This window comes from Lutra lutra, chromosome 7 (genome assembly GCF_902655055.1).
Source record: "Lutra lutra chromosome 7, mLutLut1.2, whole genome shotgun sequence".
NCBI lineage: Eukaryota > Metazoa > Chordata > Mammalia > Carnivora > Mustelidae > Lutra > Lutra lutra.
Genome location: NC_062284.1, coordinates 25,572,062 through 25,592,159, shown reverse-complemented (window position 1 = coordinate 25,592,159; position 20,098 = coordinate 25,572,062). Strand labels below are relative to the sequence as shown.

Here is a 20,098-nt window from a genome sequence, read left to right as displayed (position 1 = left end):
ATAACAGAAATGGGTCGTCTCATAGTTCTGGAGGCTGGAACCGCAAGATCAAGGAGTTGTCAGTGTCGATTCCTTCTGAGGTCTGTGAAGGAGACACCATTCCTGGCTTTTCTCCTAGCTGCTGGTGGCTTGCTGGCCATCTTTGGCATTCCTTGGCTTGTAGATCTCTACCTTCATCTTCACATGGTGTTCTCCTTATGCACATACCTATGTCCAAATTTTCTTTTATATAAGAACACTAGTCTTGTTGGATTAGGGCCTACCCTACTCTAGTGTGACCTCATCTTAACTAATTACACTTACAGTGATTCTGTTTCCAAATAAGGTAAGGTCACATTCTAATGTACTTGGGGAAAAGACTTCAATAAATTAATTTAAGTAGGAGGGATCTGATGGAGGGGTACAATTAAGCCCATTGCAGGTCTCATTAACAAGATTTGTAGATGCTTTCTGCTGCTTCCAGGGAACTGGGCGACAGGGGTAAAGTTGGCCTTTCAACCCTTTGCAGAGTCAGGGCACAGCATTATTTTTGAACGATAAGCTACATAATTTACCTGTTTAGTAACTTCCATAGGTTTCTTCCTAAAATCCAAACAACTTACTATGTTCTACAAAGCCCTCACTGTGATCTGGCATCAATAAGCAATCATTACTAGCTCTCTCCACTCTTATATAAGGAAACCTTGAGTGTGTGGTCACATCTACATGTTTCATTTCTTTATGGAAAAAAAATTGAATTGAAGCCATAGTGTTTGGGCTTGCTCAATGTTTTATGCTGTAGCACTTGAAATTGCATGAACACTTTGGCCTTTTGTGGTTTATTACACAAACATTGTGCCCTATTACATGCCTCAGCATCTGGCACATAGCTCAGTAATATTTATTGGATTAACAAACTTTGTTAGCCTGTGAGTCACCCTTGACTTTTCCCATTCTTTAATGCCTGCATGAGGTCAATCTTCATGTCTGGAAATTTACATTTCTCAAGTCCACACTCACCTCTATATCCCACCACTACTATTCAAGTTTAGGACTCATATTTTTCACCCTGGACTTACACAATAATCCTCAGATATTTCTCCAACTCAGCCTTGCCAGTCTCTACTGTCATCCTCCACAATGCTATAGGAAGGACTTCTCTGGAAGATACATGTGACCAACCCCTCTTAGGAGCCAATAATTGTACCTTGCCACCTGAAGCAACACTTCAGCACAACATACCTGTCCTTCTGAACCTACCACAGGTGCAAAATAAGGCCATAGCAAACTGAGTGCTATTTCCTGCCTCTAGGCAAGTTGGACCTGTGTGGCTTATAGATACTACATCAAGGTAAGATGCAAGAACTTCTTCAGATTCTTTAATATTAAGTCCCAATTCAATGGCCCACCCTTTCAGAAAATGGTTTTTATATACAACATAAAGAAGGTGCTCTTTTCAGAGGTACATCATGGAGCCCATATTGTGAAGAATGACAGATACCAATTGTGAAATACACAACAGAAATGGAAAAGTTCAAGATGGAAAAAAATAAGAAGCTATTCATACATTTGAAGGAGTTTGTGTGCAAGATCACCACTAACAAAGGACAGATGCTTTATTATCCTTACAGATATTACACTGTTCTTACATCACTGAAAAGTTCACATCTATTCACACAATGCACATGAATGTCCCATCCTACCAAGTAGTACCTCCAATAACATTTGTATAAAATGGTGAAAAGTTCCAAGAAACAGGAGGACAAAGAAAACAAGACATAGAGTATAAGTTTAAAATGCACTGATTTTACATTTAAGATCTATTAGAATAACTCACACTGATTTCCTTTTTACTTCAAAGAGTGAGTGATTGTTCTACCATCTTCCAGATGGACAGCCTTTGAGATAGGACATGAGGGTTACAACTTTAGCTCCATTAGCCATAAGCTTGGGTGATGATAGCAATGTCCTCCATAGGTTTATTATTAGAACTAATTTCTTGCAACAGTGGAAGCACTGGAAAAGTGTTAGCTAATATTTTTAGAGAAAGAGAAAGTAATCTAGTAACTAATAAAATTGTAACCTAAAGGCATGGCAAAGTGTGCAGTGTGAAAGATGTGTATCTGTTCACACATAAAGATATACTAACAGGTATGTATGTGGACAAACAGAGAGTGAAATGATTTTTGTCCCTTCATTCATCTGACACATACTTATCAGGGCATCTGGACTGACTACTAGGGGAATCAAAAAGAAATGTGGGTGTTGGCATCAGGGCTCACAGTCAAGTGGATACCTGCTACAGAATGAGGCTTGCTGGATCCCAGGTTGAAAAAGTCTTTAAATGTCATCGTCTTTCTCAATCTTGGAGATTATTTTCTAAGTCCCAGAAATCGTCATTTACACTGTGTGGCTCCTCCAGTGTATTCATTTTCTTTTTCTTTTTTTTTTTAAGTTTTATTTGTATAAGTAATCTCTACACTCAATGTGGGGCTTGAACTCAAGACCCAAAGACCAGGAGTCACATGCTTTTCTGACTGAGCCAGCCAGGTGCCCCCTCTCCAATATATTCTATTGATTATTTAATAAAGTGCATGTTTTATATATTATTATTTATACTGCTGTTAGCTTGAAAATGGCTTTTTATCCTGTGATGAACCATATCTCAAACGCACAAGATTTATGTGTGAAGTATTATTTTTCACTTATTAAAAGAATATTGAAACCACATCTGTAAGACCTTCCTTTTAAACAACACTTAACAGACAAGTGTTCTAATCTTCTAAAGCTAACATTGCTATAAGAAAGACATCCTTAACTTCCTCTAATTTCTCTTGGAGAGTCATTATATAGGGAAAACCTGGACACTGGACTCTAAAAATCTTCCTCTTTTTCACTAATCTGAAGGCATTCAGGGAGATCACTAAAGCAAGAGAAAAAAAAAAAATCCTACAGTATTATTAGGGTCTCCCTCTTGGCTCCAAATCACTTCCTTGCTGATTATTAGAAATCAAACTTTATTCCATCTAAACTTAAAATTTCAAACCAAATGTGGATGACAATGATGGGAATCGCTTGTCCTAGACCAACATTCTCACTAAGAACATAAAGAAAAGCTAGATAAAATACACATATAGAAATCAAATTAAAATACACATTTAAAAAATCAATTTGGGGCACCAGGGTGGCTCAGTCAGTTAAGCATTGAACTGATGATTTTGGCTCAGGTCATGATCTGAGAGTTGTGAGATCAAACCCCATGTCCAGCTCCATGCTCGGTATGGAGTTTTCTTAAGGTTCTCTTTCTCTCTCCGTCTGCCCCTCCGTCCCCTCCCTCCCTCTTTAAAGAAAAAAATAATAATAATTTGAGGAGGTGAGAAAGTGGACTGGCCATGATAGACCAGATTTCCCACCTGCGGTCATCTCCCTAGAACCTATTTCCTGGCAGTGTGGTGCGTGATGTGGAGAAGCTGGGTGGAGAGCAGTTGCTAAGAATACAGAATCCAGTAGAGCTTAAGGAAAACTGGAGTTTGGGGAAATCAAGGAGTCCTAATATGAAAGGTTAAGATTTCAGAGAAAACAAATAGTGGGGAAGTGAGCCATACAACGTTCATTTGCCCTCAATACATTTATTGATTAAGCCACATAGAGAAGAAATTAAAAAGCAGTCATAAAAATGGCTTAAAAAGAAGAGCAAAACTGATGGCCATTTTCTGGTCAAAATCATAAATTTATAAATTATAAAATTATAAAAACTAGAGTTTAGGATCTTTTTAGAGTGGCCTGGGAAGCATCCCAGGACCTCAGTTGAGAACCTTGGGGAGGTATGCCCTGGAATAGAAAAAAACAGAGCCCAACAGTACCTCAGGAAGATTGTAGACCAGACCACACCAGCTGTGACATCCAGACATGAGAGACAACATCACCTGAAGCCTCTGCAAATTTCTGCACATAATCAAAATTATCAGGCACATCAGAAAATGAGGCCTATCAACAGAACAGGCAATAACTGGTGCCACATATAGCCAGATCCTGCAGGTATCAGCCACATTTAATAAGTAATGTGTTCAAGGAAATAGATTGCAAGACAGAGAATTTCACCAGACAACTAACTTAGAAACAACCAAATTAAAATTCTAGAGATGAAATTAAGAACTCAACAGATGGTTTTTGGAGATAACTGGACACAGATGAGGAGTGATGGTTTGCTGAAAGGTAGGCTGGAAGCCTTTCCACTGACTGAAGCTTGGAGCAAATGAATGTCAAAAAGACCACAAGCATATGGGAAAAGTGGAATGTAGGAGAAATGTTAAACATGCATGTGACTGGAGTATTAGAGAGTGAAGAGGGAGAAAGAATGGTGCAGAGGCCAGATTTAAGAAATAGCAGCCAATTTTTTTTTTTTAATCTGATGAAAGGGGGGCGCCTGGGTGGCTCAGTAGGTTAAAGCCTCTGCCTTCAGCTCAGGTCATGATCTCAGGGTCCTGGGATTGAGCCCCCCATCGGGCTCTTTGTTCAGCAGGGAGCCTGCTTCCCCCTCCTCTCTGCCTGCCTCTCTGCCTACTTGTGATCTCTCTCTGTCAAATAAATAAATAAAATCTTTAAAAAAATAAATCTGATGAAAGGTATCAAAGTACAGATGCAAAACTGCTACAAACCCTAAGCAGGATAAATGCAAAGAAAACCAAAACAAGGGTGTCTTTGGGGCACTGCAGGCTTCACTTCCTTTGGACTTTCCTGAGCTCAGATGCCTTCAGAAAAGTTTTAATGAGCAATGGGCATCCTGTAGTCATAACAGACTTTTCTGTAATGGAATTCACTCACCTTCCTCGCTCCTGGGCTTTCATGATTCCACATGGTCACCTAGCTTCACCTCTTAAAACTGTAGCCAACAGTGAGAGGAGATGAGATGAGGTTCACAGACATCACAAGAAGCTTCACCGGCCCATGTTCTCCCCTTCTCCTCCTGGCTGCACGTCCTCCCCTAGGTCTTATAATTCTAAGCCATGGAGCATACTTTGGTGATATTTGACCTGCCCTCAAGACTTGTAGAGCACCCCCTTCATTTCTGGGTAACACATCATCACAACCAGATATTACAGTCACATCACGTTTGACTCAATCACTATGTGTCTTGGATTTCCTGAGATGACTTGGTACCAGTTCTCTTAAAAACAAAGGCAAAGAAACTAGTCTGAGAGGGCTACATAATCTAGGATTCCAACGGTAGAACTTTCTGAAAAAGGCAACCGACGGAGACAGGAAAAGTGTTGGTAGTTGCTGGGGGTTAGAGCATAGGGATGAGCAGGTGGGGCACAGAGGATTTTTAGGATAGTGAAAATACTTTATGTGATACAACAAGGGAGGATAAATGCTACCATACATTGCTGAAAACCCATAGAATGTACAACACCAAAAGTGAACCTTAATATAAACTACAGAATTCAGCTAATAATAATATATCAATATGCTTTTAACAATTGTAACAAATGTACCATACTAATGAGAGATGTTAATGATAGGAAAAGGGATGTGTATGTATGTGTGTTAGGGGGGCATATGGGAACTCTCTGTGATTTCTGCCCAATTTTTCTATAAATTTAAAATTATGCTACATGATGTGAGTCAGAGAATGACACATACTGTATGATATTATTTATATGTGGAGTCTAAAGAAATGGAAATCATAGAAACACAGAGTAGAATCATGGCTGTCAGGGTCTGGGAGTGGGGGAAATGGAGAGATGTACCAGTCAAATTGTACGAACCTGCAGCATCAAGATGAATAAGTTCTGGGAATCTAACATACAGCATGCTGATTATAGTTAAACTATCGTATTATATATTTGAAAGTTGTTCAGCTCTTAAGGGTTCTCATCACAAAAAAGGGGGAGTAACTATGTGGAGTGATGGAGGTGTTAACCAACCTTTATTGTGATAATCATTTTGCAATATACATATATCCAATTGCCAAGTAGTAAACTATAGACTTAAACACTGTTATATGTCAGTTCTATCACAACAAAGCTGGAAAAATATTTTTAAAGCTGCTTTAAAAAAATAAAGTCTATTATTTATTTTTTTTAAAGAAAAGGAAAACAATTCTAACATTACTCTCGCTCTCTCAGACCTCATCTTCTCAACTTCTAAGTTAAAGCTGAAACTCCATAAGTTCTACTGCTGTATTTCAATATTGACTACAGAAATGCATTTGATCATAGTTGGAATCATTGCTCTGGGATCTCCATCTTCAAGAGCTTTACATAACCGTTACAAACATACTATGTGGAAAGAGCAGTATCTTCTCTACCATGACCTTGTGACGATCAAAGGAGATGAGGTCAATACCACAGTGAAGGTATCAAAGCATTAGTTTTCTTTGTTCTTTTCCTAAAATGTTGCTTACGGGGAACACTCAAAAATAAATGTGCAAGCTCTCCTGATCTTCAGATTCCTAGTCTTGAAATAAATGATGCACAATTTCTATTAAAAAGAATTTAGAAGTTTGGAAATTTCCAAGTTAGAAATGCTCATCCTTTGAGAAGCAGCTTTACCAACAGGGTTTTGAGGGCAGTGAAACTATTCTGTATGATCCTATAATGGTGGATACATCTTCATACATTTGTTCAGATTCACAGATGTACACCACCAAGAGTGAACCCTAATGTAAACTAGAATGTTTCAGTGATAAAGAAGTCAGTATAGGTTCACTGATTGTAACAAATGTACCACTCTGGATGAGGGGGTTGATATTCATGAGGGGTAAAAGCTGCACATGTGTGAAGGCAGGAGGCATATGAAAAATCTCTGTACCTTCCTCTCAACTTTGTTGTGAACCTAAAACTGCTCTAAAAAAATAAGTCTTTCTAAAAATTAAACGTTTAAATTAAAAAGAAAGTAATTCAGAAGCTCTTGATTCATGAACCTCTTGAAACATCCCTCGGGGCTATGGGATATTTGTCCTTCTGGGACACTTGGCATTGAATCTATCTCTGCTCTGGCCCCCTATGTACCATAATAGTTTGTTTATGAATCTAAACTTACTCCTCCCACTCAACTTTGTCTTAACTTGCACTCAGACCTTGCATGACACACAATAGTTGTATGTCAAATGTTTACTGAACAAACAAAAAAAAGGAAATAGAGAAATTCATCCTAGAGAACATAAAAATTGAATATTCAAATGTACCTGTATATACCTAGATTGGTTAATTGAGCTATATATCCATAAAACAAGCCTTTGCCTGCCTGGCTATCTATCTATCAAAACTTTGCCTACCCTTTATGCTTTGCTTAGCTGACATAAGTTAGTAGTACATTAATATTTATCTTGGAAACAGACAGGGAGATAGTCTAGACAACTCTAGTTCTGCTGAGAACGGTCTATAAACATGTCATTATTTCCAGAGCAATGCATTTCCTATCATTCAGCTTGCCCAGTGTTGCTTAGACACTTGCTTCACTTTTAAAAATAAAAGGCAACCAACATTTATTGTCCTACCCTTTCACTGCAGTAGATAACTCCTATAAAGAAAGAAAAATTGGACCAAATGAATTTCACAATATTCAGGCTATTTTTTTTAAGAATTTATTTACTCACCTGACAGACAGAGATCACAAGTAGGCAGAGAGGCAGGCAGAGGGAGGAGTAAGCAGGCTCCCCGCTGAGCAGAGAGCCCGATGTGGGGCTCAATCCCAGGACTCCGGGATCATGACCTGAGCCAAAGGCAGAGGCTTTAACCCACTGAGCCACCCAGGCACCCCTGGGCTATTTTTTTTTTTTTAAGTGGGAGGTTAACTGGAAAAGCTATCTACTTAATCTCATTTATAAAAAATATAACAGTAGTATTTTGGTGCATCTGCTGCAGAACATATATAGTTTTGATGCTCATGCATTTTTCTCAGGTCTTACAACAACTCAGACCACTTTAATATCATCCGTCCCCTCTTGATGAGGGATCAAAGTGAATTATTTTAAATAATGATTTTATTTTTTTCTTTTTTTTAACTTTATTTTTTCAGTGTTCCAAGATACACTGTTTATGCACCACTTAAATCACTGTCATTTGTATGCCATGCAATTGTGAGCTCTCTCCCTCTCTCTCTCTCTCACTTTCTCTCTCTCTCTTTAAAATGGAGGAAAGGGTCTGACTAGAGATCTTGATGGATATGAACCAATCTTAGGAAATTTGACCCATACATATCTTAGATGGAAGTGGGTCTACACACTTCTCAAATGCCAACGTCTGCCTAAGGATGAAACCCAACTCTTCATAGAGGCTTCGGGCCTCAGTCCCAGGAAGGTCCAAGTGCTCCCCAACCATATCTCACTCCCTTGCCTTTTCAAGCAGCACACTAGCCCCTCATCCCCCCAATCAGGTCACACACCTCTCTTCTCGACATCTTTTGAGGACTTCCCCATGCTGTCCCACTTGGCAAACACCTGCCTATCATCAAGCTTCAGATTGAGACCTCATCAGAGAAATCTATTCCAAATGTTGCCAGCTTTCCCAAGAGGGTGTTTGCCAATTAGCAGAGTCCTTATCACTCTGTACATGACTATCACTTACTTTGCCTCTTCCTCTGAAGCTATGACCCCCAGACAGAAATTTTTATCAATTCCAATAGCAAAGCTTAATCCTGGGCAATGAGTAGATCTTAAAGTTATAGGAGTTCATGAAAATCCCTACGATATACAAATACAAGCACCTCTTTCTAAAATAATTTTGTTAACTATATTTCTATGGAGGCACTTCTTTGTTAGTGTTGGGTATAAATTAGTCTTAGACATAAGGGTAATGAATAATGTGGAACTGATGTAAGAAAATAAAACTCCCGAATAAGAAACAAATGAACTGAGAAGTGATTACAGTCTTTATTCGGTCAACGAATTCATTACTTATCAAGGAAAGGGAATATTACATTTACAATTTACATTTTACAATCCGCAGTCCACAGGCCGTGGAACTGAATTCTTTTTTATTCATTTCACCGTGTTTTTTTTTTTTTTAATTTCTTTTCAGCGTAACAGTATTCATTGTTTCTGCACCACACCCAGAGCTCCATGCAATCCGTGCCCTCCTTAATACCCACCGTTTTGCCAGTGCCCATCCTCAATTTATGGATGACATTTTTTTTAAGTGAGTCACCCATAAATATAATTTTACCCCTACATAGAAAACATTATATCATCAGAGAAAAGATGAACACTTTTAATATCTGCCAATGAAAAGAACTGATTTTTGCTACTAATTCTGGAGGGATTATTTCTAACCACAGAACATTGCAATGAAAAGACAGCATCTAAGTCAGCATTTTGGCAATACCCCACCCTCAGCCTCACCCCCCCTCCCTGCAAATCCAGGAGCCAGTGTGCAGCAGTAAAGTACAAAGAAGCCCCCAGCATACAAGAGTTCCTGCCATCACTGGGTCCACAAATGCCAATGCATGCTCTTGAAACCTTGCACACTCCACTTGGAGCCAAGACACCGGCCTGTAGCACCTCCTGGGACACCTGCTAATGTACTCCAGCATTCCAACACTTTCCTTATAGCTAAGCACTTTTTACAGGGAAGGCCTTCTTTCACATTGCAGTTACTTCTGGAGCTCATTTTGCTTCTAAATCTGTGAGAATACCCTACTCAGGAAAATCACTTACTTGATACCACACTTTCTCCTGCCAAAATAAATAAATAAATAAAAATAAGGTGGTTTATTTACCCCCAGAGTTCAAACTGAAGAGCAAAGTATAATCTGGGTAATTTCAGATCCTTTCCCAAGAAACACTAAAAGGCAGCTCTTTGGGGTCTTGAAAAACTGAACCAAAAGTTAAAAATCTGTCATTTATATTTATCCCCAATAGTAATGAAACCAGAAATAGCCAATGACTACACAACTGCAAATAATCTCGCCTGAAAACCTATCTGCATTGAATACGTGTGTGGAGAAGGTGGAGGGTGAGATGTCTTTTAAACACTAGAGCCATGTCTCACTACTAGAGTCACAAACTCCACTCCCTGATTTTTCTTAACCATTTTCAATATTTAAACTACCAATCAATGCTATTGATTTAAGAAGTCAGTTGTGAGTTTAAACTTGCATGATAAATCTCAAACAGAAACTCACAACAAGAATGTAAGAACTAATATTAAGGTCTTCACATCAGAGAAGAAAAGAGCTTCTTACCATGTTTATTGATGACACAGGACCAATGCTGTTAACATAGATGTCAACGTCAATTACAGTCGGTTTTACTGTGGAGAAAAATACATGTGTGTTAACACCTTGTGTCAGAGAGATGGAGGAAAGAAGTATTCAACTTCCTTTGACTCATGCACTAACACCTCATGGGTATGTGGGAAAGGGGTGGATTTTTCTTTTGGATTTGCCTTGTAGTTGCAATTCAAACCCTGCCTGTCTTCCTTTTTAAAATTCTCAAAGGATGAGAAATTCTTACTTGTATTTAACAAATTCTTGGAAAACAGGACATTTATACCCTGCAAGATGCCAGGAATAGATGACTGTAAAGATATCCTGCAATATTTGTTAAGCTGATATTATGGCAAAGAAAATAAAAGAGGATAAATGTTAAATGACCGAAAATACTGCATAAGCAACTTACTGCCAACATTTTCTATAAAGCCAAGCCTCCCAGTGATGAGTAATATCAGAGATGGTTAGCCATCACCTGACTGCCTAACTAATTGTTCTGCCTAACAAAATGACTCAAAGCTAAGATCTGGAGAGTGCATGCATCAAAGAAGAATAAGGAATATTGATTATTGTTATTGTAAAACCTAAAGAAACATAATGTATCACAAATTTAAAATCCTATAATTAATAAATGAATAACACTTTAGTAAGTCAAGGAATTACAGTTTCAACCACGATGGCATAAAATTTATAGGTGAGATATTGTAATCCAACATTGTGCATCAGAGGTAAAATTAGTTTATTTCCCCTTAAAGAAAACCAGTTTCTCTTTCCTTGGCAGGGACCAATAATGAGATTGCAGAGCTGGCCAACATCTGAGTCAGAGGTTCATGCCCTTTGAAAAGAAGGAGGTTCCCTTCTCTGCACTTAGCAACTGATAAAGGGAATGATATCACCAATTTTATTTATTTTTTATTTTTTCTTCTTTTTTTTTTGAAAGTGTAACATTTTTTTATTTTTTTTTATAATTTTTTTTTATTTTTTATAAACATATATTTTTATCCCCAGGGGTACAGGTCTGCGAATCGCCAGGTTTACACACTTCACAGCACTCACCATAGCACATACCCTCCCCAATATCCATAAGCCCACCCCCCTCTCCCAACCCCCTCCCCCCATCAACCCTCAGTTTGTTTTGTGAGATTAAGAGTCACTTATGGTTTGTCTCCCTCCCAATCCCATCTTGTTTCATTTACTCTTCTCCTACCCCCTCAACCCACCAATTTTAGAATATTTCTTCCCCAGAGGAACAGGAACAAGACTCTGAACCTTTGCATATGAAACATATCATTTCAGATATAAGAGTGTTTGTATCTGCAATTATTTTGATAAGCTTCCTTCAGTTTCACTAAATAACCTATCATTCACAAATTGGACTTCCGCACTCTACTTTCGGAACTATGAGCGACACTTGTGAGCTTACAGTTTCAATAAATTGCATACCCAGCAGTCTGTAGCCCAAGCCATGTTTTCCAGACTTCTGTGAAAATGAAAACAATGATTATGAATTTGAGCCAACTACTCTAACATCTGTCAGGATAACCAAGTTATATTAGCTTCAAAGAGCTGTTGGCATTTTGGAAAACAACCCAACACAATTCTATGTATTATGTATATGGTGGTTACATTTCCTAAAAGGACTGTTCTTCATTTTAGACTGATTTTTTAACTACTATAAATAGTAAGTAGCATGTTTCTTTAAATTCACTGGATTCAGCAAGATTTCTGTTTCCAGATACCACATAACCTTTGGTGATGTCATACAGAAGCCTGTGTTAAGTCAATCAAGTGAGAACCTACTTTTTGCAAGAGACTTTTTTGGTTATTTTATGGTATTAGAGTTTACGCTCCCAGAGCTCTTAATCTCATTAAATTAAAAAAGACCCAGAGACATAAAGCCTTAACAACTTGAAGTGGGAAGTACTAAATCAGTATTAAGTGCATTAGTGCAATGAAGGTTTTAACGGATAACAGTTTGGAAAACACACACACACACACACACACACACATACAGATGCACACATGTGCACACAAAACTAGGGGGAAATTAACTGTTTTCTTTTTAAAGGTTTTATTTATTTATTTATTTGAGAGAGAGACAGTGAAAGAGAGCATGAAAGGGGAGAAGGTCAGAGGGAGAAGCAGACTCCCCATGGAGCTGGAAGCCCAATGCACAATTCGATCCCAGGATTCCAGGATCATGACCTGAGATGAAGGCAATTGCTTAACCAACTGAGCCACTCAGGCGCTGGGAAATTAACTGTTCTAAGTAAATGCTCTTTTAAGCAGTATCATACTAAAGTAAACGGAGCTTTTAAGAAAGTGGCTCTGATAATGGAACCCAGGAAAGAGACTGTTCACAAATGGCTCAAGGTTTATAATTCAAAGACTCAAGATTAGGCCCTGACAAAGGTTTTTTTTTTTTTTTAAAGATTTTATTCATTTATTTGACAGACAGAGACCACCAGTAGGCAGAGAGGCAGGCAGAGAGAGGAAGGGAAACAGGCTTCCTGCTGAGCAGAGAGCCCGATGATGTGGGACTCAATCCCAGGACCCTGGGATTATGACCTGAGCTGAAGGCTTTAACCCACTGAGCCACCCAGATGCCCCAGATGATCTTTGACAAAGGAGGCCAGACCATTCAAATGGTGTTGGTAGACTGGATATTCGCATGTAGAAGTAGGTTAGACCCTTATGTTACTAAACACAAAAATTAACTTAAAATGGATTAAAGACCCAAAGTCAAACCAGAAACTACAAAATTCTTAAAAGAAAACATAGGATAAAACCTTCATGACACTGCAGTTGACAATGATTTCTTGGATATGACACCAAAAGCACAGGCAACAAAAAATAAATAAATAAATTAGACTACATCAAAATTAAAAACTTCTGTGTATCAGAAACAGTCAACAGAATGGAAAGGCAACCCACAGATTGGGAAAGAATATTTGCAAATCACATATCTGATACATGGTTGACCCACAACATAGAATGAACTCCTGCAACTCAACAACAAATAAGCAAAAAACGTGATTTAAAAACAGTCAAGGATTTAGACATTTCTTCAAAGATATGCACATGAAAAGATGCTCAACAGCACCAGTCATTAAAGGAGTGCAAATCAAAACCACAATGAGATACTACTTCATCTCCGCTACGATACCACTTCACTTCCATGGAAAACAATAAGTGGTGGCAAGGATGTGGAGAAACTGAAACTCTTGCTCATGGTGGGAATGCAAAATGACACAGCCACTGTGGAAAACAGTATGACACTTCTTTAAAAAAAAAAATTTAAACATAGAATTACATGACCCAGTAATTCCACTTCTTCTGATAGACCCAAAGGAATTAAAATCAAACATATATTTGTACACCCATGTTAATAGCACTATTATGCACAAAAGCCAACAAGGTGGAAACAACCCAAGTATCCATGGAGGGAGAAATGGATAAAACAAATGCAGTGTATTCATATGGAATATCATTCAGCCTTAAAAAGGAAGATTTTCACTGTTTTGTTTTCTTTTATGTGATGGTCAGTCACATGTAGCCCCAAGACAAAATGCTCAGAATAACAAAGTTCCTTATATTCACAAGTCCTAGAGACTGGAGATATGCCTTGCAGGGTCACATTGGGAAAGACACCACCGTGTCAGAAGACAGAAGCCAGGGAAAGGCAGAGGGAGAAGGCACTTATACCATGATCATACATGGGGTTTTCACAGGAGAGACACAGCAAGGCAGGATAAACAATTAGGATTGAATAGTTTGAATAATTCCTGTGATCTTTGGTGGTTTGGGGATGATTAAGGCAGAAGAATATTGGTTCCTGCAGTGTAAGGGCCAGAGAGAAGGACTATGGCTCTGGATTGGTTAGCCTACATATCAAAGGTATGCTCCTGGCTAAGCCCTATGCTATCTCTAAGAACTGGCTAGGCCCAGAGGAGCAGTCTCACCTCAATTAAAAAAAGGGGGGGGGGTTAAGATATCAAAACACTATAATCTTAAAATTATAAATATAAAATGTAAAATTAAAATATGCATGTGTGTTTGTATATACATATACACAATACAATGACACGTTACAACATGGATGAACCTTAAGGATATTATAATAAGTGAAATATGTCAGTCAAAAAAGACACATACATTGTAAGTCGCTTCTATGAGGTACATGGAGTAGTAAAATTCACACAGAGAGAAAGAAGAATGGAGGTTGCCAAAGGTTGAAGGAGGGAGTAAAGGAGGGTGGGTGTTCAATGGGTGCAGAGTTTTAGCATTGCAAGATGAAAAGAGTGAGATGGGTGGTGGGCAGTAATGGTTGCAAAACAATGTGAATACCTACAATACCACTGAACTCTACACTTAAAAGTGGCCAAGATAGTAAATTTCATGTTATGTATATCTTACCACAATAAAAAAAGATTAAGCTCTGGGTAGTTGATAGAAGGATGAAGAGTTACATGGAAGTGAAAAAGCTAGAAATGGGGAGAGAGGGGGAGAGGATGTGATTTTCTGAGTGAAAGGAGTCAGATTCAATTGAAAAAGTATAAAATAGGGCTAATGTGTTCAGTTTTCAATTCTTTTTTAATTATATCTTGCCTATTTGGGTGTCATTATTTCCTATAAATTCAGAATGAGTATATCTGAGAAGAATCACAAACTCATAAGCTGTGCAGCATAAAGGAATGTGGAAAAGATGCACTGGGTAAGCTGTGACAGTGGTCAACCACATTCATTCCCTTAAAAGAGGTATGTGGCCCAAAAGGCAGCAATGTAGACTGCACTTCTACTTGCTTCTGACACAAAACCAATGCACAGACCTATTTTGTTAGTTTTCTCCACTCAACCATGGGCTTCCTCCTCTTAGAACAAGTATTCAAGAATTATCAGTCAGAGATGCTGGCAAGGATGTGGAGAAAGAAGAACCCTCCTACACTGTTGGTGGGAATGTAAGCTGGTGTAATCACTCTAGAAAACAACATGGAGGTTCCTCAAAATGTTGAAAATAGAGCTACCCTATGACCCAGCAATTGCACTACTGGGTATTTACCCTAAAGATACAAACGTAGTGATCCAAAGGGACACGTGCACCCGAATGTTTATAGCAGCAATGTCTACAATAGCCAAACTATGGAAAGAACCTAGATGTCCATCAACAGATGAATGGATAAAGAAGATGTGGTTTATATACACAGTGGAATACTATGCACCCATCAAAAGAAATGAAATATTGCCATTTGCAATGACATGGATGGAACTAGAGGGTATCATGCTTAGTGAAATAAGTCAATTGGAGAAAGACAACTATCATATGATCTCCCTGATATAAAGAAGTGGAGATGCAATGTGGGAGGTTTGGGGGATAGGAAAAGAATAAATGAAACAAGATGGGATTGGGAGGGAGACAAACCATAAGAGACTCTTAATCTCACAAAACAAACTGAGGGTTGTGGGGGGAGGGGGGGAGGGAGAGGGTGGTGGGGTTATGGACATTGGGGAGGGTATGTGCTATGGTGAGTGCTGTGAAGTGTGTAAACCTGGCGATTCACAGACTTGTACCCCTGGGACTAATAATACATTATATGTTTATTAAAAAATTAAAAAAATTAATAGAAAAAGAAACCATTCCATACTCCAAAAAATAATAATAATAATTAGCAGTCAGGAGCTAAGAAGATGACCCAGATGCACAGATAAGAAATGACACCTGTCAGAGTGGCCTCACTGGGGGAAGAGTATAAGTCTAGGGTGGGTCTGTCTACTGATGAACCTTAGGGCACATGGCTGAATTTTGCTTTTCAGAATGCTGCTTAAAGCCTGTCTTGTTTACTGTGGACACAAAAGGAAAGCTGTCATGATAAAAAGTAAATTAAGTTGTTTCAATGCAAGAAAGTCTATTTTTTTGATGCTTGACATCCAAAAGCATATCTAATATAGAATAAGATTCCTATTAGACAAATTCAGCCCCTCTTATAAATAGAAAAATAAATCAAATTTCATTTCCAAAATTCCCAACAAGTTATCTGTTAAGGGACTGCATTGATGTATCATAAATGAATACTTCTTAGCAGCTGTCCACAATGCCAAACCTGAACAAAACAGGTAATAAAAACATTTCTGTATAATCTGCCACCAGTTTACTGCTTCCCAGTTACATATAAATCTTAACAAACATCTTTCACTTTTCTGCCTGCCAAATTTGGTGGTTGCTGTTCTGGCTCTGGGCCCTAGAGGCGAGCACCAATGTCATTCAATGAATCAAATAGATCATTGATGCCTCAAAATAAGGTCAGATTCTTAACTGACCAAAACATCCCATTCCTCTCTAAAACCATAGAATTATGACAGCATGTTTTACTTTAGAAGAATTGGAGGAGAAAACTTAAAAAAACAAAAACAAAAAAAAAAAAAACAGTAGAAAACAGAGGAGTCATGCTTGCTGCAATGTGGGTTCATGGGACCCTGGGTGAGTTGGCGTCAATTTCTCTGGGAAAGGTAAAAGAGCAGGAATCCATCCCAGAAGGAATGAGTTTAAAGATTTACATAAAATACCCAGCATGTTGAAGTGGTAGGCCTCAGAGACCACAAAGACCCATACTAATAATCATTTGGTTTTTCTCAGTCACTTGATTAATATCTCTTACAGAAGATAATCTTATACAAATTTTCACTAAGTGCCTGGGGTCTATTAGGAAAAATTATTTTACATGTAGTAACTGAGAGAAAAAGTTCAATAGCCTTTCTGTGAATCTACATATTGTTAGGTTATTTGCTACTTTTAGGTCATGAGCATCCCTTAACATTCCCACTGAGGACTGGCCCCTGGAGAGAGGGGTCTACAGGTAATCCAGTTTGACCCTTTCCCACAGCATCTGCCACAACTCCTGGCACACAGTAGGTACTCATTGTATACTGGATTACTATGGTTCCTGAAAATGGTGGTTTTATTATATTTAAATGAATTTTACATGTTAAATGTTCACATGAGATTCCAAACTACAACAGGAAGAATCAATTTTAAATGTCCCCTGGAACATGATGGCAACCACAGATTGATGCAAGTAGTAGTCAATTGGTCAAGACTGATAAAAGATTGTCCAAGACAAGGGAACTCCTGGAAATAGGCATCTATTACAACGGAAATGGCATTAACTCCCTGAGAGAGGTAAAAGCCGAGAGTGGCATTGAGAGAGTTGCGAGAGCAAATGAAACCATTTATATTCATTCGTAAACAAGCAAGAAATAGGCAGTGACAGAAACATAGATTAGAATAGATGGAATATAGGGGCAGTAAGTATTGACAAGAATAGAAGATGCAGAGTGAGGGAAAGCTCCAAGTGATTATAGCTCTCGGCAGAAGGCAATCCTTCATGAGTTGGCCCCAGACTGGTCGCAAGAGGGAGGAGGAATGGGACCCCAAAGAACACTGAGCAAATGTGCTAAGTGAGGCAACACAGCCAGAAGAGCATACTGCCTGGCTGTCCAAGAGGCTCTGCCATTTACCAGTTCTGTAATCCTGAAAGGTGTCTTACTTAACATCTCTGTGCCTCAGTCCCACTAAGTGTAAGATGAGCTGATAATAGAACCTAAATCATGATGGGGGCTCAAAAGGGGTGGTTAAACTGTTGTGAAGTAAGTAGTAGGTGCTCACTAAATGTTTGCTATGACTGCTGGAACCCCTGCAGTTTGATGGAGAAAAGAATGCCAAAATCTTCCATGTGTTGCCTTTCAACTAATATTTATGTCTAAAAGTCTTTCTAGTCACTTAAATTCTATTTTATCATGAGAAATTTAAATATACTGAGAAAGATTTAAATATCTGCAAATGAATTTAAAAAAAAGAGAAATAAGTAATACCAACTCATGCTCATGAGATTAAACAATAGGGCTCTTCTTGTAGCTGATAAACTCCCTTCTAATCTTTGTTGCCTTTGAGGAAAAAGTGGGAACTCATCTGCTGTTGGTCCCTCCAATTTATTGCCCCCTTCCTTTACCTGAACTAAGAGTACCACTGGGGAAGATGACGCATTAGGTAGCCTGACTCCCTACTCCATCACCAACGTCCCTTTAAGCTTTGCCTCCCCTCCTGCTGATGCTCATAGATAAAAGTATTAATATCTATTACATTGCATGGTAATAAGCATTTGCATCTAATCAATATCTAGTATTATCATTCCCATTTGAAAGATGGGCATTTAAAAACATGATTGAGGAGGTGACTCATCCAGGATTCTGCAGCCTCACTAGAGCAAAACTCAGGGTTCACCCACACTCCCCAGAGGCTTAACTTTGGCAATGAGGCTTAAAGGAATTCTGGATAACAATGACTTCCATGGGAGGTGCACCTGGGTGGCTCAGTGCATTAAGAATCTGCCTTTGGCTCAGGTCATGATCCCAGAGTCCTATGATCTAGCCCTCTAAGTCTCCCTGCTCAGCAGGGAGCCTGTTTCTCCCTCTCTCTGCTCCTCCCCCTGTTTGTGTGCACGCTCTCTCTCTCTGTCTCAAATAAATAAAATCTTAAAAAAATGACTTCAGTTTATCATCACCATCACCATCACCATCATCATCACAAATAATCTTTCCAAACTCCTGAAAATGCAAATACTGCCTCTGAGTCTTACAGTAAGTCCATCTATACCATGTCAGTAGAGAGGTGTTTTTAAATGCCTTTCTCTAGCTAGAAGAATACTAGTAACCTAGAATGGGGGAATGGGTGAAGGAATTTGGGAGGGAAGAGGTACATAGAATGAACAACTGCAGCATTGAGAGCACTACTGTGGGTCACATTTCAACTCTATTAGGGTTCCTACTTGGCCAGTTAACCTGGTTCTGACATTCCATTATAAGGTTTACAGCTAATCCCACCTCCCCCAATCCCAGAACTATAGATGCCAACGCTAAAACCCTATGTCTTTCCCAATCTTTCTGTAAGTGTGTGATCTCAAGTGGGCCAACAAGAGCTAAAAGATCAAGATACAGTTGTTAGCACCTCAGACCTAGGTCACACCTGATAAGTAATATGAAAGAAGTCAAACAGTGAGATTCCGCTTTTGTATGCACTAGGATAAAAATGTATTACTGAGGTAGACAGCCTGAGAATTCATATTCTCAAAAGAATGAAAAGAGCACTAGTGCTACAGCTCAGAACCACAACTTCAGAACTCCAATGGGTATATAAATCTCCACCTCTTAAAAGAGTTTGGTGATAAGAGGATAAAGGAATTTAAAAAGGCATCCACAAAGTCTAATAATCTTATAAATTTGACTCTGAAGTAGCCACACCAACTTGTGAAAATAATTTAAATTTTCTGTGGCTCATTTTCGACATCTGTAAACTGAGTGTTTAAAGTTGAGTTTTCCTCCAAGCATGAGTATAACTGGCCATTAACAGGAATGATACATTTTAATAATGTTCTTCATGATAACACCTTGTCCTTTCTACTACCTAACTGGGAATATCAAACTGTATTCACCAATAGAATTTTAGTAGATATGAAAAACTAACAAATTTAAACAATGAGAAGATTGAGAATGGTATGAGAGGCATGGTATCTGAGAGAATCTACTATACTTTAAAATGCATAACAGATGGTGGCATCACAATTCCAGACTTCAAGCTCTATTACATAGCTGTCATCATCAAGACAGTATGGTACTGGCACAAACACAGACACATAGATCAATGGAACAGAATAGAGAGCCCAGAAATAGACCCTCAACTCTATGGTCAGCTAATCTTTGACAAAGCAGGAATGAATGTCCAATGGAAAAAAGACAGCCGCTTCAACAAACGGTGCTGGGAAAATTGGACAGCCACATGCAGAAAAATGAAATTGGACCATTTCCTTACACCACACATGAAAATAGACTCAAAATGGATGAAGGACCTCAATGTGAG

At 38.6% G+C, this 20,098-nt stretch overlaps 1 protein-coding gene across 2 annotated transcripts in view; it reads right to left on the bottom strand.

Annotated features, from left to right (window-relative positions):
* Positions 1-20,098, bottom strand: part of GABRG3 (gamma-aminobutyric acid type A receptor subunit gamma3) — a 723,796-nt gene that overhangs the window by 656,094 nt on the left and 47,604 nt on the right. For both annotated transcript variants that reach the window (XM_047738864.1, XM_047738865.1), the window contains exon 3: positions 10,165-10,232. In XM_047738864.1, the coding sequence (XP_047594820.1) occupies positions 10,165-10,232 (68 nt within the window). The remainder of the gene's footprint in view (positions 1-10,164; positions 10,233-20,098) is intronic.